The sequence below is a fragment of the Procambarus clarkii genome, chromosome 6, assembly GCF_040958095.1.
Source record: "Procambarus clarkii isolate CNS0578487 chromosome 6, FALCON_Pclarkii_2.0, whole genome shotgun sequence".
NCBI lineage: Eukaryota > Metazoa > Arthropoda > Malacostraca > Decapoda > Cambaridae > Procambarus > Procambarus clarkii.
Window position 1 is genome coordinate 28,270,473 of NC_091155.1, and position 26,032 is coordinate 28,296,504.

Consider the following 26,032-nt stretch of genomic DNA (forward strand, 5'->3'; position numbering starts at 1 on the left):
TAAACATTGTTGTTCCACAGGGCAGCATACTTGGCCCTCTCCTCTTTCTCATCTACATTAATGACCTTCCAAATGCCTCTGAACACCTCAAATCAATTTTATTTGCTGATGACACAACTTTCATTTTCTCCAGTTCTGACCCTCTTGCTCTAAATATCACTGTGAATACTGAACTAAATAAAGTATATCTTTGGTTAACTGCTAACAAACTCACCCTTAACATAGACAAAACTTTCTATATTTTTGTTTGGTAATAAATACTCCAGTATGTTTCCGTGAATAATTTCATTTCTCCTACACTACCCATAAACATTGCTGTTCCACAGGGCAGCATACTTGGCTCTCTCCTCTTTCTCATCTACATTAATGTGTAGCGAGTAGATTATCCCAATAATATACTCGCTCCAAATATAGTGTTAATATTCCTGTCAACCTTTGGAGATGAATGAGGTGAGGCGTTGCCTGGGCATATAAGCAGCGGTGTAGCGAACATTGGCTAGTCTACTTTCAAGTGTGGTCTAGAGCAGACACTTGCGAGATACTGTACCAACGCTCAGTGTGCTCAACTCACACCAACGTATCACCTGTGTACTTCTGTATATTCGACCAAATATATATATAGTATCTTAGTGTCTGTGTTTATTTGTCACCATACTTTACGTAACAATAGAACCGTTACAAATGAAACAATGGGTATAAATTGGGTAAATTAAAGGGAAGGATGGAAGTAACTGCAAAGGGCCTATTGGCCCATATTTCTTGATGCTTCTATATTGGTGCGGAGTCTTGAAGTGGGTAGAATATAGTTGTGCATTAATTGGCTGTTGATTGCTGGTGTTGACTTCTTGATGTGTAGTGCCTCGCAGATGTCAAGCCGCCTGCTATCGCTGTATCTATCGATGATTTCTGTGTTGTTTGTTAAGATTTCTCTGGTGATGGTCTGGTTGTGGGAAGAGATTATATGTTCCTTAAGGGAGCCCTGTTGCTTATGCATTGTTAATCGCCTGGAAAGAGATGTTGTTGTCTTGCCTATATACTGAGTTCTTTGGGGCTTACAGTCCCCAAGTGGGCAGTTGAAGGCATAGACGACGTTGGTCTCCTATAAGGCGTTCTGCTTTGTGTCTGGAGAGTTTCTCATGAGTAGGTTGGCCGTTTTTTTTTGGTTTTATAGTAAATCGTCAATTGTATCTTCTGATTTTTGTCTGTAGGGATAACGTTCCTATCAACAATATCTTTCAAAACCCTTTCCTCCGTTTTATGAGCTGTGGAAAAGAAGTTCTGTAAAATAGTCTAATAGGGGTTACAGGGTTACAGGTGTTGTGTTAGTTGACTCTTCAGAGGTTGCATGGCGTTTCACTTTCCTTTTTATGATGTCTTCAACGAAACCATTGGAGAAGCCATTGTTGACTAGGACCTGCCTTACCCTATCAGAGTTCTTCATCGACTTCCTTCCATCCTGAGCTGTGGCTGAGAGCACGGTCGACGTAAGCGTTGACAACACTCCTCTTGTACCTGTCTGGGCAGTCACTGCTGGCATTGAGGCACATTCCTATGTTTGCTTCCTTAGTGTAGACTGCAGTGTGGAAACCTCTGCTCCTTTCCATGACTGTTGCATCTAGAAAGGGCAGCTTCCCATCCTTCTCCATCTCGTAAGTGAAACTCAATACAGAATTCAGCTCGAATGCCTCCTTCAGCTCTTGCAGACGTCTGACATCAGGTACCTGTGTAAAAATGTCGTCAACATACCTGCAATATATGGCAGGTTTCAAGTTCATGTCAACTAAGACCTTCTGTTCGATGGTACCCATGTAGAAGTTTGCAAACAGGACACCTAGGGGAGAACCCATGGCGACCCCATCTACTTGCTCATCCCACATGTGCCCATCCGGGCTCAAGAAGGCTGCCTCTTTAGTACAAGCTTGGAGTAGTTTCCTTAGAATGTTTTCTGGTATGTCAAGAGGAGTACAGGCCAGATCACGATACACTCTGTCCACTATCATCCCGATTGTTTCATCCACAGGTACGTTGGTAAACAGTGAATCTACGTCTAACGAGGCTCTTATCCCTGTGGCCCGTGTTCCCCGCAGTAAGTCAACAAATTCCTTTGGAGACTTCAGGCTGAAAGCACAAGGTACATAAGGAGTCAGCAAGCTGTTGAGTCGCTTCGCCAGTCTGTATGTGGGTGTGGGTATCTGGCTGATGATTGGCTGAAGTGGGTTTCCAGGCTTGTGTGTCTTGACATACCTAGGTTTGTATTCCCCAATAATCTTTGGCAGATGGAGTCTGGATTTCTTGACGTTCACAGTTTCGATCAATCTGTTTACCAATCTGTTGGTTTCGTTAAAGACATCATAAAAAGGAAAGTGAAACGCCATGCAACCTCTGAAGAGTCAACTTACACAACACCTGTACCCTCTATTAGACTATTTTACAGGAACTTTTTTTCCACAGCTCATAAAACGGAGGAAAGGGTCCTGAAAGATATTGTTGATTAGGAACCTTATCCCTACAGACAAAAATCAGAAGATAAAATTGATATATATATATATATATATATATATATATATATATATATATATATATATATATATATATATATATATATATATATATATATATATATATATATATATATATATATATAATGTGTGTGTGTGTGATTATATAAGAAATGAGGTGGTGGAAGTAGACTCCATACACAGTTTGAAATGTAGATATGATAGAGCCTAATAGGCTCGGGAATCTGTACACCGGTTGATTGACAGTTGACTTAGGGGCCACAGAGCCGAAACTCAAAAGCAAGCACAATTAAGCGAGTCCACTCGATTATTTAACATGAACTACACTATAAATATCCCTGCAGAGAAAAAAAATATCTGGAGAAGCGTGATACACTTTTTATCTGAGTTTACTTCTAGGAATATATATAGCTACACGCGGGGTGAGGAGAGAGGAGCAGGTGCTAGGGGTGTGCCAGCTCGTGTAGCTGTAGTTATGAATGGCGAGAGGCGCGCTGGACTACACACACCTGTATAACCCAAATTACGCACCCACGCGTAAAGCAATAAGTAAACAAAGATCCTTTGCTCGTAAATTGTGGTCTCCGTTATAAACACAAACACGTGTTAGTATAGCATATTTGTGATATATATATATATAGCATAGTATATATAAATATGGCTTGTAGGGAGTAGGTGAGGTTGCCATTGTTGTGAGCAGCAGCCGACGCAACAGCTGAGACTCACCCTAGTGACTGACCTACTCTTCCTGATTCATCAACTGATCAAGACTGCCTCAACAACTGCTCCTGTCCGACTCATCAGCTGCCCCCCTGACTGACTCATCAGCTGCCCCTGACTGACTCGCCGGCTGCTGCAGACACAGCGACTCACCAGCTGCCTCACACTGACTCACCAAGCCAGGCACCATTCCTCCTCCTCTCTCCTTACTCAACCACTGTGGCTGACGTGCGCAGCAATATGATTAGTTTGCGCTGAACTCTTCACCCTTATAAGGCGACACCTGAGTTACAGGGTATTTTGGGCGTCCAGGAGGTTAGTGAAAATAGTTTGTGGTAATAAGTTTTTTTTTTTTGTAACGAGCAGAATGTTAAGTGCAGTGTACCGTCTTGGCATTTGCAGCTGTGGACGGTAGGCGGTTCCATCTTCTGTTTTCTGACCAACAAGCAGAAAAAGCTTGAATTTTCAAGCTTGTTGAGCTTGAATTAAATGTTGCCCCATGTGAGAGTTCCATTGGTCATTTTTATAGGACACAAGCCACTGTTTACACCAATTTGCATACAAATTTTGTAACCTTATGTAACCCATAATACAAGTTTACAATAATGTTTTGCAATCCTTTTGCAAATTTTATTTTATTTCAACATTGTAATTTGATTTTTGACAATTTCCTTGACTTATAATATATATAACTTGCAAGATAGTAATATACAGGGAAAAGTACAATATTACTTGCCTAAACCAAGCTCACCTGACAACATAGCCAAGCCCTGCCATGCTTGTCCAAGATGTCAAGAACTGTATACTGTAGTTAACAGGGAACGCCCAGCCTTCTTGGGAGTAATTTAAGGATTACCTAAAAAATAAAGCCCCATTCCAATTGGAGGACTGAGAAAATGTGGGATATGTGAAGCACTACACAATTTGGAAACTGGTACATGGGGGCAAACAATATTCGTATGTTGGTCCTGTGCTGGAGATAAACAGTAGGGAATCCCATGTGTCTGTATTCAAAGTACAGTACAACATCCCATTCCTCTATATAAAACATGGTTTTTTCTGCTGCCAGAAATAGGAAATTTTGTTATGTTAATTGAGTACCTCATAGGCCAGCAACTGACCATTTTCAGCCCATGCAACCTGAAACAGTTGCCTAACTATTGGGTTAGGCAACTATTAACTAACTAGGAGATAAGAAATCCAGTAAAGGGACACATCCTAAATGTCGCATCCTGTGTAGGAATCGACTTGAGGACCATTCCAATGTGAGCTGAATGTGCAAACCACTCCTATGATTGCCATTGAGTTCAGTATGCTTGTAATCACTGTAGTTCCTACTAAGGAAACAATAGCATGAAGTGTGCATACAGGATCTCTGATTGCAAATTCATCCGTAATGTTGTGGCCAGTTGAGAATGAACTGTAGAGACTGTATTAGTAAAACTTCATTGTACCCTGTAACCAAGCACTTGTATTTTCCCATCATCACCCTTTCAGGTGAAATGAGGGACTCTTTATGGAATTATTAAGTGAGAGCAAACACATTTAGTTTCTACACAATTTATTCATGTACATGTACAGTATTTAATTCCATGGATACAGTTCTCCTAGTACCTGTATCATCATTTACATGCAAATAGTAGTTCAGACAATGATTTCTGGATACTAATAGAGGTGATCCTGTATGTTCACACAGTTCCTGAAGTGCTAATGAGGCAGGTATTAATCAAGTGTCAGTTAAGTAATTTTAGTCAGCTGTGCTGTTCAGGCTTTACAATTTATTTTAACATGTTCTACCTCAGCTTGCCTTGACACATAAGCTAACATCAATCCTTATTTCCTTTTCTGTACCTAGATATTTATTTGATAAACAATTGTCAACACATTAAATGTTGCATGAAATTTGAGTATTTGTGGACTGGTGCTAAACACACTTTAGTGTGATAAAGTCACTCCAAACCTGAATGTCTCCTACGAAGGATTGCATGCTCTTGAAGGCTTTTCCTATGGTCCTCACATCTGGTTCTCATGTCAATTGTAGTTTCTTCCATTCCCATTTGTAAAGGTCATTGTCAGCATCCGTATATGGGACTCTGGTTATTGAGGCATAGTTTCTTATGTCAGGGATTTACTTTTATGTTAAATCCTCCCTGGTGTTGTCTGTAGGTGACACAAGACTCCTCTACTGCTGCTTGCTCTTTCTGTCCATGCATTGAAGATGTATGGCACTTGAACACATCACTTGTACTTATGGTCTGTGCTCCAGCTACTCATGTGGTTCTGTAGTCAAGGCTTCTTCTGCCTATGGTAAAACCATCCATTATTTTATTGTCTTGTTGTTTTCTGTTTATCTTGGGGTATAATGTTTAGGATCTTGCTGCCAGGTGCTATTGTGAGGACACAGAGCACATCTACTGTGGGAGGCTGCCCAGAAATATTGTTAAATATAATGAAATGCTCCTTACTGGGCAATACCTTAGTAGCTCCTTGTTCCTGCTCTGTCTCTCCCACCTCATATTGCAATAGGTTGAGCTAGAAAGTGGAATGGTCTCTTTACCCAGACCCAGCATGAGCCAGGCTGCTACCTTTTGTGGAGAGAGAAATAGGTTGATGTGGTTGTTGTGAATTCTATTTTTATAGTTTTGCACTTGTCAAAACATTTCTCATGAGTGATGATCTATGATCCCCATATGCTCCCTGTCTCATAGAGCGGCAGGGGAGGCATTGGGGGTTTCAGAGGTCTTTGTCTCCAGTGGGTGGGATCTCACAGGTACCTTGCATGACTAGTTAGTGTGGTAATAATTAGTGAGAGAGAGCCAAGGGGAGCTTTTTTTTTTTTTTTTTTTTTGCAGGGATATTCCTGCGCGGGCCCTAAGCTTCTGGCTGGCCCACTAAGTGTTGCTTGTTTCTGTTTTACTTGGGCGGAGTATGAGTATTTATGACTCGTATGGTCGCTTCAGTAAGATTTTGCCATGTGTGTTTAACAACTTCTTCTGCTCTGTTGAATCTAAGTTGAAATCTTAATGGGTTTGTAACTGTGCACTGTGTTAGATAATGTTCCAGTGGTCTGTCGGGCATTTCTCCACAGTGTTGACATTTCCTCTCATCCAAGATGTTGCTTGCAATGGAGCATTTCATTACTCTTGATCTATTTTTATTGCATAAATACTTTTGATTAAGAAAAGGGGATAAACCAGAATAGATAATTATTTACAATTAAAATATAGTAAACTTGATAAAGCTACAAAAATAAATAAATATATATATGCAGTATATATATTTAATATTGATTATCTCTTGTTTGTCTTTGGCAAGATTAAGTTAAAATGGTTCAAGTTAGATCAGATGGTTTTGCTACAGTCCAGTTATGCAAACAAAACAAATTGCATAAAGAACACAGTACAGCTTCTTAAGTTTCATCAAATATTGTATGTATTGTATGTATTGTATTTTGGTATCAGGTCATAGCTGTCTAAAATGAGATCTTTTAGGAAGTCCATCTCTTGCTGGATAAATAACATAGGCTGGAAAATTTTGTGTAGAAAAATTATGGGGATAGAGGGTATATAGTTAACTTATGCTTGGCCATTTTGCTAGAATAGGAATTACTGCTCACTAATGACACTTGATATACACATGAATTTAATGACAAGACCAGTGTAAAAGCATTTTGTGGAAGGAAGCTAGAATATCTATTTTTAAAATAATGAATGGGTATAAATTGCTTAAAAAATGCTCAGGCATTCCAAAAATGTAGCTTGAGTGTCATGGTAAGAATAGATTACAAAACATTTACTACAAATATAGAAACATTACATAATTTTGATACTGCTTTGTCTTTTTCAGTATGGATTGATGTTCTAATTAGTGCCCGACAACTTACTCACACTCTCATAGTAATGGTAAGCAACTGTTAGGTATGCTGAAATGTTATGTGCTGTAGGCAAATTACATAGCCAAAGAATAGTTTCTAGTTTATAATATTTCTTTACCATTCCTTAAATGTTTATCTAGTGAGATGAAATGTAATTTTTATTTTAAATTGGGATGTGGGGACCCTACTGTGCAACACTGTATTGTAGGGGTGCGAGGATTTTGTTGGCGACCCATCTTCCCAAAATTTCTTCTCGCTATAAGCAAATATAGCTGTGATATAGATCCATTCCTGCCCAAGCCCCAGAAAGCAATGGCAGATTCATATGGCTGTGCGGAATATTATAAAAATAAATCGGGAACAGAAAGGTTGCAAGACAAGATTTTAACCCTTTAAGTGCAGCTGTTGTAAAATTTGCCACCCTGCCTGTGAACAAAAAATATAATTATTTTACTTGTTTTTCTTATGAAATAATAAATCAGTATTCAGAAGCGTAGAAAATACACAAAAAGTCATATCTCGACCCATATTGTCCACTCCCCAGGCCAACTTATGACCTGGGCAGTGGACACCAGTCCTTATAGCATTCATCAACATTGCTGTGATGGTAGCCAATATCAAACAAAAAATGTACAGTACATATTTTTCATGTGATATATAATCAAATGAGGAATCGGTATACAAATGTAAACTGCAGTAATACAAAAATAAAAGGGGATAGGCTACAAAGACTTAAAAGTCCATAATTTTTCACCCTTGGCAAAAACCCCTATTTTAACATCAATATTTAATGCTCCCTCTACTTTCCAGCCACAAATTCATCACATAATGAAGACCTTGAATGCTTGTGATTTGCAATTACAGTATGCATAAATGAAAATTGGTGAATGCTTGACTTACTGCTGGGTGTGCAGTAGACTTGAGGATTGACCTGGATTGTGCATGTTAGCCCATTCTCAATCCAAGTAACTGAAATTTAACCATTTTGAAAATTGGCTAAAGTGTTTATCCACAAGACTCTGGATCAGTGTTGTACAATATTGCACTATGTAAGTTCCTGGTACCTGTATTGATTATGTTCTATAGTGATCAGGTAATGTTTATACAGTAGTGTTTTTTAAATTTACCAAACTCCTCAAGTGAATCAGTCTAAACAAAAGAATCAACTGAAATTAGTTAGAACCAAATTTTTACTGAATGCCGCCAGCAGACGGCACAAAGCTCGGTTCAGTGCCAACACGCACATCAGTCTTCCGCTGATGTGTTATCTATTACAACACAGTAGTTTCCCTTAGTTGCCATCTCTCATAGAAGCACTGGGAGCTGCCAAGTTAAGTGCTGAACATCCTAAGACTTGGACATCCTTCTTTTGCTGCTGTAGTGTATAATTCCACTATAGTATTTGTTTTGCGAGCATGTTTTTCTGTCCAGTTTTGCTGTGTGAACTTGGCTTATTGTACTCCGAACTGCATGCATCCAGCAGTTACTTCCCTGGGTGTTCGTTCAGCATTGCCCTTGCATTGCCCTTGCATTGAGTAGAGTTTCTTCTCTGGTGTGTTCAGGGGTTTGCTTTTTCAATGACAGCCCACCTAGGTGCAGTGCCTTATGTGTATTTCAAAGGTCATCTGATCTCTGTTTAAGTCTGTGGTTGGGGGATGTTCAAGTTGGTTGTGTGGGGCTTGCTCACTTTGTGGGGCTTGGGGCTTGCACACTTTGATTATATGGCACATTACTGGCACCATTTGCAGCACAAATTTTGTAGGGCTACTCATGGTTTCCATAATCTTCTGTAATCTTCAACATACATACTGCATAGTATTTTTGTCTTTAGTTTTAGGAAAAGTAAATTAATATTTGATAGTTCTTTTAAATAATAAAAAAAATTCACTTTGAAAAAACAACAAATATTTAAACCAAAAATATAAAGGCTACAATAGAGGGTAGTATATATCTCTATTCATATAATTCAGAAGCTTAGTATTAAGAAATCTCAGAGGCTAGGTACTATACCTTGAATATTTGAACATTGTATTTTTCATCGTAATCATACTTGTCTTGTGTATATTGACTTAGCTCTCATCAATTCTTAAAGTTTCTTTTTGCCAATGTTACGATAATTATAAATGGTGTTATACTGTAATGTAATACAGATTTACAGCTTACAGTCCAGATACTGTACTTGAAAACACAAGTACAGTGTGCTATACACTACTTTAATCACTTGACACATTACACTTGTACTGTACTGTACCATATATATTCTAAGTACTTTTATATGTGAAAATAATTGAATAAGAAATAAAAATATATATACTCTATACTGTAATTTATTAAAACTTTGAAAGGTTGTGAAAAACTTGGAAACTGGGTGTGGGGTTTTCTACTTTTAATCCCAACTTCAATTGCATGCAACGTCACCAATGTGCATATGGCAGACACCTCACAAAGCTGTTGGAATCCAGCAAAAATAAGAGAGCAAGTGTACAGGGCCTGGGAGCACGGATGAGTAAGAGTCCTTGATGGTCTCCTCTGACTGGCTTCACCTGGTCCTGATCCATGTTGGTTGTGGGAATCTCCTCAATGGAATTGAAAAACTTTTAAGGGACTCCAAGGGTTCTCATCACATTTATAGTTTTGTGAATAATAGGCAACTCGGTGTTGAAGGCACCTGGGACTGAAAGCTTAAGAAAGAAAAGAATTTAGCAGTACAGTATTCTCAAGTGGTTGAATGGAAACACTGCATAATGCTTGACAGTAGTTTATTTACACTTAACCACTAATACAATGGGTGCTTGATTTACTTTAGATTGGTGTCAGCAAGGCTATTATTGCATTAGCCAGACTCTTGACGTTTAACTAACCAATTCCGATCTACTCGTGGACAAAACCTAACTTAACACGATTGACAGCCAATTCCTAACACGGTGTACATAATAGTACCCGTGTGCAAAGGGTCACAGGCATTCCAAACAGGATACTCAGGTAATACTCATGCATAATAAATCAGCAATGGCATTGTCAATGGGACAGACAATAATCATGCACAATAATGATATCACACACTAAATGTGTGGTGTATGTGAAGCTCACCATTCGCAGACAAGTGTAATGTTGTGATACCACACAGATAAACACGCATACACCGTCGTGTGTTGTTTTCCACCTCTACCTGTGTCAGGTGTTGAGAAGGTGAGAACTGCTGTTGACCACTCAGATCAACATACAGAAAGACACTTAATAAAGAAACAAAATCTTGTACTTACATGTATGGCTACCTCTCCTGATTCACTCACTCATGCTCATTCATGCAAGACCTTGTAGGTGGCCCGACAGCTGGTCTCGCTCATTACGACGTGAGAACACTATAGGATGACAGGCTATCCCGACACGGCCGTACTTAATCACGGCCGCCAGTACTATGGTGTGGTACTCGCAGGAGGATGTGCTAAATGTCTATAACAGACAGATGACCCTGATTGCACTGGCGCATGAATAAGGGTGTGACAGATGGTGACGTGACGTACTGTAGTACAGTGAGGCAGAGCGAGTGGCAACTGGCGGCTACTCACTCTGGACTGAGTGGCGGCGGTGTCGGTGGCTAAGTTATTACACCATGCAGGTGCCTGTATATAAGTTAGCACAAAGTACTTAGGTGGCGGAACTTCCTTAGTTCACTCTAGGTCACTCACAGACGGTCTAGATCTCACCGTCATCAGGTGTTACCTGATACCAGTTTGTTTTGCTTTGGTGATTCGCAGACTTTTGTCACTCTCGAAGGCTTCTGAACAATATAGCCATGGTTGAGATTCTAGGTGAGCGCCAATATATCGAGCAGAATGTAGAGTTTAATTTGACGGTGAGGAATGTGTAGTGTGTTCTACTCTATTGGCTAATAGGTTAGAATCACACGTCTACCACGTACAACATTCCCCACGAGAATGTCGGTGCAAGGGCTTGCAGAGGCTTCATTGGGTACACCCGCCAGGTCTACAAAATAATCAGTGGCAGTGCAACACAGGTGCCAGAACCAATGATATTGATTCTTATATGATGGGTAGAAGAGTGATGTCATGAACACTTCGCGACTATGTCACAGCTCCTCATCGAGACAGTTAAGATTGACCCCAAAGGTCAGAGCTTATCTCCCGCCTCGCTGGTATCCCTTCTCTTCCCATGCCTGCATCTTTAAGCTGTGTACTTTCTGACTCTCATTTCCTATGGCGCATTTGCTTAACTTCCCTTTTATCTACTTTCTGCCTGGACATATGGCAGCCTCCGTATGATACCAGTACAGTACTGTATTCCTGTTTATGTGGGCATTCTGGGGACATCCGACATGACAGTTTTCCATTCAGAGGTAAAAGAGATGGCACTGCAATGAGCCATTCAAGTCAGCTGTGAAAATCTAGAGACCATACTCTCACACTGGGTTTTACCCAGGTTTTATTCTAAAAAAAAAAAAAACTTTTTACCAACACTGGTTCAATTTTATCACAAAAAATTTAGATTGAATATTATCTTGTACGTACTATGTCTTCACACTTGCTGCAATATATATTAACATCCCCTTTATATAATTTGTTATAGTGGAATAAAATTTATATATACTGTACTGTACAATATACCAAAAAGGTATTGTATATGAAAGTGTCTTGGCATTTCATTTTAGGGTGCATGTTATAGTTTGTATTTTTTTTTTCACTACATTGGATGAGTAAACTAGTAGGAATCTTCATGAAGGCCAATTTCTTCCAGGATTTGAGCATAGTAGGGCAGGAGCACAGCAGCGGCCTGCCTCCATCACTGGGTGTTGTTCTACCAGCTGACAAGTCGGCTGTTTCGATGCCAGACTCGCTGAGCACCTCCCAAGCTCCCCCCGTGGCCACACTCACTGATGATGGTAGGGAGTTTGTGTGTGGTTGGGGAGCAGCATTCATCAACATTACCGTCACATTTCCAATGAACAAACTCATGTTTCGGCAGGTATGGAAAATGAAGTGGAAGGAAATTTCTTGAATATGGCTATTTTTATCATAATAGACACCGTAGTGTATTAAAGGAAATGCTGATGTATTTTTACTATTCTTTATACCTTAAGCAAGTTTCACATTTATTGATAAAAACAATTGCGTAAATATGGCTGGGGCTTCCAACTTGTGATTTACAGGATAAATCTGCTCTTGGTGTACCATATATTTTTGCTTATTTACTCTTGAAATTTTCTGTGCTTTTTGTGCATATACCTCTTCCTTCTGAATTGAAATGCAGCCATCCAACACTTAATTTGGTAAGAAATTCTTTCTTGTAGCTTTCCTTCTATTTTTCTGGGATGGCTCTTTTCAAATTATGCAGTGGTACCCTAGGCCATTACCATCTCACCAGGCATCTTATCCTAGCCTATCAGAAGAAGGTACCAGAATGCTGATCCTTAATTGTTGAGAAAACTGAGGGTATTGAGAGACACCACACAAGAAAACTCTGCCGAAAAGGTCATAAGAGGGATACAAAAACTCAAAAGACTTGTTGATAAATGTTTTGTATGAATTATAAACAATCCCAAATCAAAATACCATCATGTATGTTTTCCCTCCTGCCAGCAGATGGCAGGGCTAGTCAACTAGGGGTCCAGTGTTGCCCAGCCCTTCACACACTTGCCTGGTGCTTGGCCTATCTGAGGAGGGATTTTTTTGTGAGCTCTATCTTCACAGAGTCGAGATGTCTTTTCTTGCCATCTAATTAATTTTTAACCCAATTTCAGTTTGTCTTTTCGCCAAGGTTTTGGGTCTTCCGGTACTGCCACACTAGGTTCTGGGGGAGATTTGGTAAATCAAGCTCATTACAGCCCAGTTTCAAAGTGGGTCAAGGTTAATTTGTGATTCCATGATAGCAATTCTACTACACTCTCCATTCATTTATGTATAGAGTGAACCATACATACATACATTTATGTATGTATGGTGAACTCAAATGAGTTCACCCTCATTTGAACTGTTTACAGACTCTTCTGTTAAGTTCTGGAGCTTGGTCTGCAGTTGCCCTCCTAACCAGTTATGGGATACTTATTTTTCATCAAGCAGTTGCTTGTTTTGTTATACTTATTCTTTCTGGTGGCGTTTTTCTTGCTTTTTGAGGTCCCGTTAGTACAGTCAGGTTCGTTCTGGAAGCACAATCGAGAATTCCGGACGCAAATTCCAAGTGGGACAGAAATGGTTGGGTACATTTCCTTTCACCTAATGTCTCTGTTCACCTAGCAGTGAGTAGGTACTCAGCAGGAGTTAGACAGCTTGTTGTGGGGTTGCATCCTGGGAGGGGTCAGTAATAATAGCCTTGGGGATGGGGGGGAAGGACCTCGATAAAAGCCAAAAGTGTATGGATTCACTCTGGCTTCCTGTCCACTGACACAATGAATTATACAATTTGCTTTATACCACCCATATTGCATGTTCCCTAACTTTCAATTATAGTAGCTCTGACTGTGAGCTAGGGTGGCTTTTCCTAATGCCAAGTTTGCATCACTTTGGTCTACAGAGATACCCTCTTAGGGGTTAAAGTTCCTTTAAACTAGTCAGCTCCTCTAGTCATCTTGCTTCCATTTAGTTAGCTGTGTGCTTGTGCCTGGCTGTGTGCCATATGTGTTTTAATACATGGGGGATTTGCTGGGTATGAGCTTGGATATTACAATTTGGGCAGCTAGATTCATTTGTATTTGGGAGGTCTGTTTACTTCATATTCTCTCTTGGCTGGAACAGGTTGGTTTTCCCAGATGATTTAGAGGTGGACTTTGCTGCTTGCATCTTTTTAAGTTGCGATACGTTTTTTGTTTTTTTATGTCAGTGGTTATTTCTGCTGCCATCATGTTTATGCCTATTAAGATTCAGGGCTGCCATGTCTGGTTACAACATGGCCATACAGTGGGATCTCATGGCTGAGGTATTTAAATCTGGTTACATAAATGAACTGAGAGTTTTCAAGCAGATAGTTACATCTTATGAACAGCTTTCTGTTTTGATGAGCGCTGATTTAGATCCTTTGTTTTCTCAGCAGAGATGACTAATGCCGAGTTGTGGCATGAGTCTAATACATAGGTGAGTATAGTACAGTATTCTCAATGTTAGCATGTGGATTGGTGTAGGTCATGATATCAGCATAGTTTACCATGTGATGGCTGAGTTTAACAGAACAACATTTGAATTTATCTCTGGGACATCATCTCTAGTGGCCTTGATTGGAACAGGAAGCCTGTAGCTTGTCAAATGCCCCCCAATAATACTGTAATAATAGTAGAAAAACTATTTTATTCCTAAAATATATGTAAGAACACATTACAGAGGTATACCTGTAGGTACAGGCATTGCATATTAAATAAGATCACTACTACAAAGCATTTCAGGGGATTTTTCCCTGGGTGAATTTTGGCCAAGGCCTTAACATGGCTTTGGCCAGTAGGCAGTTCTAAGGGTTTATTACCCTATGGGTGAAAAAACATCTTTTGTTTTCTATCATACATTATGGCTTGGGGCATTATGATTCTCATGTAGGATTTGGTCATTTCATACATGATATTTGTATATTGACAAGGTGGATAAGGACAAACTGTTTGATAGTGACAGAATCGTGATGAAGGGGATTCATTTGAAAATGGAGTACCCAAATGAACCAGAGGTATTCAAAGAAATTTATTTAATGTTAGAATATTGACTGGAATGCATTATAACTCCATGGTTTAGTGTACATGGATTCAAATGTATTATAAAACCCATGGGAGTTAGCGAGTCATCACACCAGTCCATTAATATTTAAGAAATGGACCCTGAGAGCCTTGCTCCCAACAAACAGAATTTGGCAAGTACCCATACATTGGCCAATTTGTGGGCTGAGCTGTAACTACCTGCTGACCAATGTTTCACTGATTTACATATTTGTTTCTTTTTCTTTATTTTATAGATGCTCCATGGAATATCAACAGCCAATGCAGTGGGACAACTTAAAAAAGAGGGTTTGAAAAATTTGTATCGAGGAATCCTCCCACCTCTGTGTCAGAAGACCATCTCTACATCGATCATGTTTGGGATGTTTGATCAGTACGGAAAATTATTGAGATACTATCATCCCCAGTTATCAGATGGTGCATAAACATTTTTTAATTGTTTTAAATGTTCTGTCTTGAATGTTGATTTTTGTTTGTCAGGGGCACAACATACATGAACTGCTTGGATTTGATGGAATGTCAGTTTATTTGGTATACAGTACAGTAATATAAATTTAATGTTTGTTTACATTTACTATCAGCTCTTTGGTAGAGTACAGTATCAGCAATACTGGAATATAATTCATTTTTATTCCTTCCTAAGCTAAAACCACTCATTTACTCTTTCTCATCTTGAGTTGACCCTTACTTCTGCAGTTCCTTGGGATCTGGTGGCAAGCTCCGAATGGAGCATTTCATTATGCTCGATGCTCTATTTTTTACCCACATTTCAACCCTAAATAAGAATTGAGCCAAAACTAAAGTGCAGCAGTGAAAAGGTTTAGGGAAACTTTCAAAGACAAAAAAGCATCAGAGGTGTTGATGTGTAGATCGGTTTTGATGTCTAGTTATGATTAATTAGTAATTTTTTGTTTGCATAATATTTCCATTTTGCTTACTGCAGGAGCAACAATGGCTTTGGCTGCCACTTTAGCTGGATGTACTGAAGCTTTACTTTGCCCATTTGAACGTATCCAAACTTTGTTGCAAGATAAGAAATTCCATGGCCAGTACCGGTAAGATATCATTGGAATATGTGTTTTTAGTTTCACAATTTTATTTACTGTATTTTCATGGCATGTTTGAGTTATGACGAGTTTATTATAATAAGTTTACACGTTGGTGATATAATAAATGTTTTAGGTCTTCGTGTTATGCATGTTAAACCTTAGGCTGTGGACAGAACATTGTGTGTTATTCACGACAACACGTGTTGTGGTGAATAAAGAAATTGTTCACGACTTTTGTTAGACCAAAGCTGGAATATGCAGCAGTTGTATGGTGCCCATATCTTAAGAAGCACATCAACAAACTGGAAAAGGTGCAAAGACATGTCACCAAGTGGCTCCCAGAACTGAAGGACACGAGCTATGAAGAGAGGTTATAGGCATTAAATATGTCAAAATTAGAAGACGGAAGAAAAAGAGGTGATATGATCACTACGTACAAAATAGTAACAGGAATCGATAAAATTGATAGGGAAGTAATCCTGAGACCTGGAACTTCAAGAACAAGAGGTCATAGATTTAAACTAAACAAAACTGCCAAAGAAATATAAGAAAATTCACTTTCGCAAAACAAAGTGGTAGATGGTTGGAACAAGTTAGGCGAGACGGTGGTGGAGGGCAAAACCATCAGTAGTTTCAAATCGTTATATGACAGAGTGCTGGGAAGACGGGGATACCACGAGTGTAGCTCTCATCCTGTAACTACACTTAGGTAATTACATAACATAGGCAGTGAAATGTGTGAAAGGAAATTCTGGAACAAGTGATGCACTGCATTTAAGGAGAGCAGGGAACAGTCTTACCACCTTCCCCCTCCTCCTCATCCTCCCTATACACCAACACCGCTCCTCCCTCCCTCCCTCCCTCACCTCCCATACGCCAACAAGAGTCCTCAGTAAAGTGCTGTTAAATGTTTTATTTATGGTTTATATTTATACCTGATTGTTTTGAGCATGAAAAATATTAGTAGTATTCTGTATAAAATTTATTTTAAAGTTAATATTTTTTGGGTGTGTGGAACGGATTAATTCAATTGACATTATTTCTTATGAGAAAATTAATTTCAATGAAAATTCATTATGAATTTTCGGTTCACGAACTGTATCTCGGAACGGATTTAAATTTGTACAAGTATCACTGCATGTCATTCGGCTGCTTCCAACATAAGCTCTGACTGTCCTTCAACATCAGAGTGTACAGGCAGACAGGAGCAACATACAGTATAGTGCTGCACAGAATTTTCAAGCATCTCTGCAGTGCAATATTGTGCTGAGGCCATTGCTGGAGGAATTAATCAATGCAGCCCTGAAATGACTTTCTATGCTAGATCCATAAAACATCAAAACCTTTTGAAGACTTAGGATGTGAGGCATATATTATGTTATATACTGTACTGTATATACAGTATATAATATATACAATGGGGCCTCGACTTACGATGCTAATCCGTTCCCAGAGACGGATCGTAAGTTGAAATATCGTAAGTCGAAGCGATTCTTCCCATAAGAAATAAAGGGATTTGAATTAATCCGTTCCCCCACCCTCCAAAATATTAACATACAAATACTTTTTATACTGAATACAATGTTTTTTCTAACTATAATACAGTACCTAAGTTTATCTGACCTTTATGGAGGGCTCTTGATGGCATATGGAAGATGGTGATGAGGGGGAGGAGAGTTGTTACTGTTTGGAAGGGGAGTCCCCTTCCATTATCACATCAGGCAGTGATGTTTTCTCTGGGGTACTCTCTCAAGTTTTGCCTGAATACCACTAGGACCTGGTTGTGGTTCAGTGCTTGTTTGTCTCACTATAAATGTCAAGAGACATTTGTTTTTCTATTCGTTTTAACATTGTCTGTAATGATGCATCACTTTAGCACCCATAATGTCCTTTTTCTTAGCCAATATGATGGATATCGTTGACTGAGATTTGTTGTACTGCCTAGCCAGTCCAACAACCCGCACACCATCTTCATATTTACGAATGATCTCTTGTTTCTGCTCTATGGTCATCCTTACATGGGATTTCGTATGTTGAGCCTTACCACTGACTTTCCTGGGACTCATGGCGTGATATATAATAATTATTTTAATGTTCAAAATGCAAAAAATCACCACAAAAGCGAAATTTCTTATAGGCGCAATCGTCACTAAGCGGGCAGATGTAGAATAAAAGCAAAAACAGTATGGTGGGAGGAGAATGTTGTCGAGTGAGGTGTTGAGGGAGTGAGTGGCAGCGAGTGGCTGGCTGGTGTGTGGCGGTCACTCCTCATTGCTTTTTGATTCATAATACCAACTTAGTGGTTCGTTATGGTGAACAAAACATGCAGATACTCATATATAACCTGTGTATATAGTGTAATAACTGACAAAGTATTTGTTCACTGTTTGATGAACATAATAATTGAATCAAAAATATGCACACCATAATTTTGAGTACAGCGATGATGCACACATTTTATTATATAAATATATCACACTACACACTATTGAATAATATTAGCAAAAAAACTAGACAATGAAATAATTAGGTAATTATCTCTTTGAGGCCACTCCTGCCTGACAACTGGAGAGGAGCAGACCGCCTGGGACGCACGCTGAGTCAGCGCCTGTTTTTTTGCCAGACTTCCCCACCCTATAGCGGGCAATGTATGCCACTTATGATTTTTTTATTATTTTCCCATGATCAGAGAACACAAATTAACAGGTTTAGAAGAAAAAATAATAATTTTTTTTGTTGGTATGCACCTGTGGGTGACAAATGCTAATTAGCCCTGAGCAACACAAGGGTTAATCTTCTACAATTAAACATACCTGGGAGGATCACAGTCTCGCACACATCACATAAGACATGGATTGTAAGCTGTCTGTGGCCATATAAAACATGAAGAATTTGATATTTTGGCTGCCCACCTCTTGTACAAATACCTAAAAAGGATGTTTTTAAAATGTATTTTTTTTTTTTATTAAATGGGCTATAATTTTTCCTACTAAAAAACAAAAAAGACAAGGACAGAATCAGCTGAATGTGGCCCCAAGATCTTGGGTATCTCTGCTGCAGATAATTCTTAGGAAAATTATGTTTTAGGTAATTTCATAATTCTTTGCAGTATATGTAATTAAACAAATTCTCATCTTTTTTTCAGAAATAGTTTACATATAACCCAAGAGCTGTGGAAGTTTGGAGTGAGGGAATACTACCGTGGAATGGTCTCCATTCTTTTACGCAATGGACCAAGCAACATTCTCTTCTTTGGTCTTAGAACCAAGATTAAAGAACGCTTGCCTAACCCTGGCACAGCTTGGTGGGGTCACATATTAACTGACTTTGTGTCTGGTGCCTTCCTAGGAGCATTCATCTCTACTGTCATGTATCCTGTTAATGTAATCAAGTCTCATCAGCAGTGTCAGGTAAGAAGAATGTACTGCTACCATTATAAAGAGTTGAACAAGTTTTTATGTATCTCATTGAAGTTTGGTTGCGTTTGTAGTTTGATGCCTCTTGTACAGTAGTTCGTGTTTGCACCCAGCGGTAGCTCTGCTGAGTATACATTATTAACTTGTGTAGGAAACAGTCACATACGACTGTTCATGACACAGTTTTGGCACATCGGGAAAGGCACCTTTTCCATCATCAACTTCAATGCTTCCATGTGATAGTGGAGTGAGTGGAAGTGAGAGATCAACCCATTGTCAAAATATGTTGTCCGAACAAAGAAAAATCACAAAATGCTCAACCTTCCTATGAAAATTGCTTGGAAACCACATATTGCTAAATATCTCTCAGAACAGCCTAATCTTCATTAATTCGACATCAACTACCACTGAGCTAGCTAAGTGTTGGGATAAGGAAACCCTCACCCAATCTTGCCAGGCATTATTATATGTACCTGACTTGTGTGTTTCCAATTGAGACCTATATCATCATATTAATTTAGGTTAACTGGCTCATTGTGTCTTTTGTAAGAGCCCTGTGCTTAGAATATTTTGCAACTTGTATGCCAGTTCATTTGTCTCTTGCCTTCCTTTAGCGTTGGCCTTGTTCTTAGGTCTCCCCCTTTTTTCTTTTTCCTGATACCATAAGTAGTGATTGATTTCTAATCAGTTATCTTTTAAAAATTTTATTCCTCCATTGGAGAAGACTCCTTAAGAGTTGGACCTAGCCAGGCAGTGCTGCACAATGTGGTCAGTGAAGTGAGGCTCTTGAGTAGATGTGAAGTACAGTATATACTGTAGCTAGAGTAATTGGTGTGTTTTGCTTTCTCTGGCTTGTGTAGAGTTCCATTCCCTGAACATTTTCCAGGTTTATACTTGAGAAGCATTGAATGAATATTTCTGGTTAGTTCCAGGCTACTTATGTCATTTTTCGTAAGAGTTAGATGGGATTGGTGTCTGTCTGTCTGTCATGGTCATTTCTATTGTGCTGTCTACCAGAGAAATACCAGTTTCCAGGCATCACGCAGGTTGTTTTACCGTGTTACTGAAAGGGTTGTGATCAGTTCCCTGGCCAGCACAGAGCCTGACTTGGCTGTTTACAGTTCTGCAGGGTGTTTCCTTGTGCTTTTGACACAGATAGTCATTCCTCTCGACAGCTTAGTGAAAAGGATACCATATTCTGGTTGGCCAAAAGTGTTTTGTCTATTAGTAAATTCTTTCCTGCCCTCCAAAGGTTCCGGCTCACCACAACCCACCAGAGCAGTGTTAATGTGTATTGAACTGTGTTAACAAAAGTTAATAAAAAAAAAAACTAGAAAAATGTTTAAATGATACGTGCTACCTTTATGTGATATGTGGGGAGAGGGACCCCTGTGCCAGTTTTGGAGAATTTGAATTTTTACTCATTTTAACTTTTATACTGTGAAATTTTTTGTTTTACATTACGTACACATATTTATTAAGTGTTCTGCTTTTTCTCATTATTACTGTGGCCTACCTGTTTCTAATCTAAGAAACAAATGCATTCTTGAGTGAGTATTATGTTTTCTTGCAGTCTATCTACTATAAATTACAAATTTATATGTAATTGATTCTATAATTGTATTTTCTTTATTTAACAGGTAGGAGGATCATTCCAGACAATGCGTCAGACATTCTGGGATGTTTACTATACAAGAGGGAGCCGCTTCAGTAGACTTTTTAGTGGTGCTCACGTTAATTACACTCGTGCACTTGTGTCATGGGGTATTATTAATGCCTCTTACGAAATTTTACAAAAGCTTCTCTATAGCTAACAGTAGGAGATACTTAGTGATAAATTGTATAATAGTATTCATACCCACAGTATTCAAAATTTCTCAGACGTGATTAAGGTTTTACACCTGATTTTGTTTATACAGTGTATTTTTTCCTATTAGAAAGAGAGAATAGAGAGGAAGGAAGAGTTAGTTTCTGTTGAAAGACTGCAGAATAATACATGATTGTATATTTTCTGCTTTTTGGATAGAAAATAAAAATATATTCATTGGCATATTAATACTGTAGTTGAAATCTGTTGAATGTGATAATATAATAGAATACCCCAAAAAATAACTAAAGCTCATTATTTAACTATTTACAAGAAATACTGTATACAGGGAAACTTTGATACCAATGTCATACTTTTATGGAAATTTTGTATCCCTGTACGGACATAATGTGGCATTATACCAGAACTGTATTGCTGGTATAATTAACTAAGTAAAATATATATACTATATATTGTGATTTAAATTTTATTTTTAACCATTCTCCTTACACATTTCAAGCATTAATTTAAATTTCATCATTCTTCTAAAGGTAAGAACCATTTCAAGTGTAATTATTCTCATCAAAACCCGAGATGCATAACTGAGAGTCATTATTTCACATCAGTTAACACTTAACCTTGATGACATCGCTGCATTGTAACGTAATCAAGTATAACCGTTGTTAATGAAATTGAAATGTGTGACTCGTCTTCCTTTAATGGTTTTATTGCCTTCCAGGGAAGCCAATCCATTATACAATAACAAATAAATCCAATCATCAAAGTTATGTTGCATTAGTTATGATTGGACAAAAATCACTTCCATTGAGAGAATGCTAAAATTTATGGTGATAATTGAATACTGTTAACAAAATTGAAAAGGTAAGTATTTATATATGCAAATGCTGCATGATATATATATTGGGCTAAATCTGGACCGCACTAATGCATAGTACCAAGGTTTCCCTGTGCATTATTAACAGATTTTTTATTTTTTTAGTTTGAGAAGCTTTGGTTAGCTATCGATAAACATGTAGTATATTAGGGCCCAAATGTAGGATAAAAAATATTTGAAATAAAAATATGAGAGTTAGTTATAGGTGTGATGCTGTAGCACAGTGAATAATGCCTTTAATAGTGATTTTTTCATTTATAATTTTTAAATAATAAATGATGATAGTGATTGTAGCAAACTGAGATGCTGTTTTCTTAATTATTGGGTAAGCCTACAATAACACAAACATTAAAAATACAGATTTTATTGATAAAAATGTACCAAGCAAGTAATGAGGGTGCTTGGACTAGCTAAAAGTTGCTGACAACTGGAAACTTTCGTTTTTTAGTCAGTTTAAACCTGTGAAATGTGAAGTTCCCAAAAGCCACTATCTGGGAACCAAACCTCTGTATAATATTTCAGTGACATTCTCAGATTGAAAAAGTACACCAATAGAAAATAACTGGCTGCTAAATATTGTTAATTACTATCTTGGAATAGGTTACTTTTATGGCATTTATAGGTAAAATTCTGTAGTTAGGTGGTAGCGATACCTGAATATGTTCACAGCTTTTGGATACCAAGATGTACCAAGTTCTAAAGTTTGTCAAATCATAATCTGTGGTGTGCTGAGTTTTATCATTGATGGGGTCAGCTTAAAACAAAGGCTGAATCATTGTATATCTTAAGTTAAGTATGTATACAGTACTTTGTACCTAATTAAAAAAAAATCCAGTCTAGTGGTAATTTATGCTGCTCTCTAGATCTGATTAGTTTCCCCAGACTGTTTTGTATCTCTTGGCTTTCTTGACACAGATGTCTGGATATTGTGCTTCCATCTCTGAATTCAGGTGATTCATTGTATAGCTTACTGAGTGCTAGTGGTTATTATATATGTACATATGCCTCAGAATATAAGTGCACTATAGATTTGTCATTGCTTGTATGACCAAATCATTGGGTGTATGTATAACTGAACTTTAGTTAATTTGTATTCCTTCATTTTATTGTATGGTAGAAAGGCTGATTTGAAATTTAACTTTTATACTGTAAAGTACAAATGCTGTATAAAATTCATTTATACAAATTTTTATCTTTTGGAAAAGCTGTATCAATAGGCCTACTTAACATGTAATGGACATATAATTAATACCTCTTTATTTTATTTTCCAAGTGCTAAAGCTTAGTGCTAAAATCTTAAAGGTCATATTCAAGCAGAAATTTTGCCTTAAAATACAGTACATTATTGTACCATGTTCTGTATAGCAGTTCACTTTTTTTTTTTTTTTTTTTTTTTTTTTTTTTAGCAATTGACATCAGTTTGTATTGGGCATACATTAGCTCCATTTTTTGGTAGTGATACATGTCTGAACCATCATATTTGGTTAATGTAAGATAGGCTGTGTCCACAGGACAGGACCCTGCTTAATTGGGTAGGACCACATTCTTCTTCAATGCCAGAGGAAACTTACAGAATACTGTACCCCTATTGCTATTAAAGATGCTTGGAGCTCACTGAAGAATTATAATTCCAGCTCTTTTATGACTTTACATTGGTTCATATATGCAACTTAAAGGCTTATAGTCCTAGCCCTAAAATTACAAGTTACTAGAGGGAGCTTACAGGTTGACTGCCATTTGGCCAATTTCGATACCTCAACCGACTGAACAGCGGGCAGCTCCACATATGCCTCTGTCCTCCAGGTCCCCACATACTTCATACTGTGTCCCAAGCTAGTCAGAAGGTTCAAGGACTATTTTCATTTACAATTTAAACTTTTTCACCATCTAGGATCATTAAATCCTCTGTGAGGCTCAGGTAGTATGTGGAGCCTGGCAAGAGTTTATTTACAGGTTTTTGAATGTCCCTGATTATTTCTGGCCTGTTCTTGATTCTCTTGAATTCCTGCTAATAATGCACAGCCCATACCTTCTTAAACATGGCTCTCTCCATTAGACAGAATTGTGTATTTGCTGGTGTGCAGGGAGGAGTTTAACATTTCTTCAGGCATTGAATCTATTAATAAAATGCCATTTTCTGGTGGATGCTTCAGTAGTTTGCAGTGCTGATAAAACCCAAGTGATGATTAAACCAACCATTTTGGCATTAGACCCCTGAGTCCCATGCTGGCCTACCAGGAGCCAGGACCAGAATCTGGCTCTGCAAGGTGAGGGCAGCTTGGGAATAAGGGATCTACCAAAACGTGTGTAAGCTAATGTCAAGCAACATCCATTGAAATCTGATCAAGACTTAATTGTTTTCCCTATAATCCTTCTCTGCTACTGTTCACAGGATGAGTATGAGTTACATATAAATTAGGCCACCTCTGGGGGCATCAACAACAATAAAATCCTAAGAAAAGGTATAGTTAGGGGCAAGTTGATATTTAGTATGCACCATCACCCATCTGGGGCTAATACTTTTAAGAATGTCGTACTTGCAGGAAGTTAAATATATTGGCCTTAATTTGTGAGAGTGACTTTGGTATATATGCATTAAGGCCCTGCATCTAGCTGTCTGGTAAGCACTTTGCTGTACACTTTATGCAGTTCTAGCAGAAATGTTTGGTCCATCAGAAAAGAAGCCTCAAGAGTACTGTGTGTTATGCCATCATTTCTAGAAGTTGCTTGGTCCTTTTTTAGTTCAGTTTAAAGTTCCAATGAAGAGATGTCATATGCTATAATACATCATCTGGACCCATTTCACTACAAAGAGTTTCTATTAATGTTGGTGCTAGCAAGATGATTTATATTGTGGGCTAGAGTTTATATGCAAGCAATGCTTACATACTGTTTTAATAACATGTTGGGATAATCTGATAGTTGTAATGATGTTGAGGGGTATCAAGTTTTAATATCTTAGTTTTCGCCCACATTTGTGCTGTGGATGTTACATTGGCCAAACTTGCAAATATGCTTTTTGTTCCTGGGTAGCAAGTGTTGTGTTAAAATTTAGTCATTAGCAGTCTTGTAAAAATATAAACTACAATGATTGCCAAAAAAATACCCCTGTGTCTATATATTTTGTTGATAACATTATTATTACATCTGTTATATAGGTACACACACAGTCTTTCAGGAATCACTTAAAAAATACAGTGATTTAGAATGACTAGAGATTTAATTGTTTAACTGTAGTCACTAACAGAATACATTCAACTACTCGTACATATTGTCAAGAAGGGCTGAGGTGGTCACTGGCACTGCCAGGGAGGACTGATGTGGTCACTGGCACTGTCAGGGAAGACTGATGGTCACTGGCACTGTCAGAAGGTCGATGTGGTCACTGGCACTGTCAGAGGGATGAGATGGTCACTGTATCAGTACAGCAGTTACTAATACTTAAGCAAACCACGCAACTCAGAGATGTAGACGAGCGCCATCTCGAGTGTGTCATGTTTGGAAAGCTTGTATGAGGTGCCTGGCAGGGTACGACGGAGACGGTCAAACGCCACATTAAGTCTTGTCATCCTCTTGCGTTCACGTGCGTTGGCAGCCTGGCGACGGTGCTGGGCGCTCTCAGCTGACATTGTACCGTACCTGCTGCCACTTCGAGAGAAACCCGTGGCAACCTTAGGAAGTCTCGTCAGCTGCATCTTGCTGATATTGGGAGATGGTGTTGGAAGCGCACATTGTGTTGACGTGTCTTTGAGACTGCAGGAGAAGAATTGTAACAAGTGCGCTGGTGTTTGCTCGACATTATTATTCATTATAGCTGTATTATGCGAGCAATTATCAGACTGCTCATCTGATGAGGAGAACGGTGTTGCTAAGTGGAGTTGTTGTTGATACGGCGCAAGAAGGTATGAAGTGTTATCTGTCTCGAGGGCGTTAGTACTCCTGGCGTGGAGGGCTACAGTAGACCAGCAAGGCGACCCACACTCTGCGCCCAGACAGTCTTTCAAGGACCACCACCACGAAGCCGAGTGACTCTCCAGCTCGCTG

The 26,032-nt window shown here is 38.6% G+C and overlaps 1 protein-coding gene across 5 annotated transcripts; it reads left to right on the top strand.

The window, feature by feature from the left end:
* Positions 1-2,944: 2,944 nt before the first annotated feature.
* On the top strand, positions 2,945-24,337 carry LOC123753995 (mitochondrial nicotinamide adenine dinucleotide transporter SLC25A51). 5 transcript variants are annotated; one of them, XM_045736069.2, is made up of 9 exons: positions 2,945-3,068; positions 3,188-3,554; positions 7,086-7,141; positions 7,924-8,162; positions 11,869-12,096; positions 15,058-15,238; positions 15,765-15,876; positions 19,016-19,280; positions 20,927-24,337. In XM_045736069.2, exons 5-9 carry the CDS (start codon positions 11,956-11,958, stop codon positions 21,098-21,100), a joined length of 873 nt encoding a protein of 290 aa, XP_045592025.1. In that variant the 5' UTR covers positions 2,945-3,068; positions 3,188-3,554; positions 7,086-7,141; positions 7,924-8,162; positions 11,869-11,955; the 3' UTR covers positions 21,101-24,337. The 5 variants fall into 5 exon arrangements, with proteins under 5 accessions (XP_045592025.1, XP_045592024.1, XP_069163645.1 ...); XM_045736068.2 differs by lacking the exon at positions 7,924-8,162; XM_069307544.1 differs by lacking the exon at positions 7,924-8,162 and having other exon boundaries at positions 2,949-3,068; positions 3,289-3,554.
* Positions 24,338-26,032: the final 1,695 nt, after the last annotated feature.

What these genes read in the sequence shown, in the direction of transcription:
- LOC123753995 (XM_045736067.2), top strand. Translation starts at nt 2,999, where the DNA reads ATGGCGAGAGGCGCGCTGGACTACACACACCTGTATAACCCAAATTAC. An exon ending in CTCACACTCTCATAGTAATG is followed by an intron (nt 7,142 to 11,868) that starts GTAAGCAACTGT and finishes AATTTCTTCCAG; the next exon opens with GATTTGAGCATAGTAGGGCA. An exon ending in AGTCTCATCAGCAGTGTCAG is followed by an intron (nt 19,281 to 20,926) that starts GTAAGAAGAATG and finishes TTTATTTAACAG; the next exon opens with GTAGGAGGATCATTCCAGAC.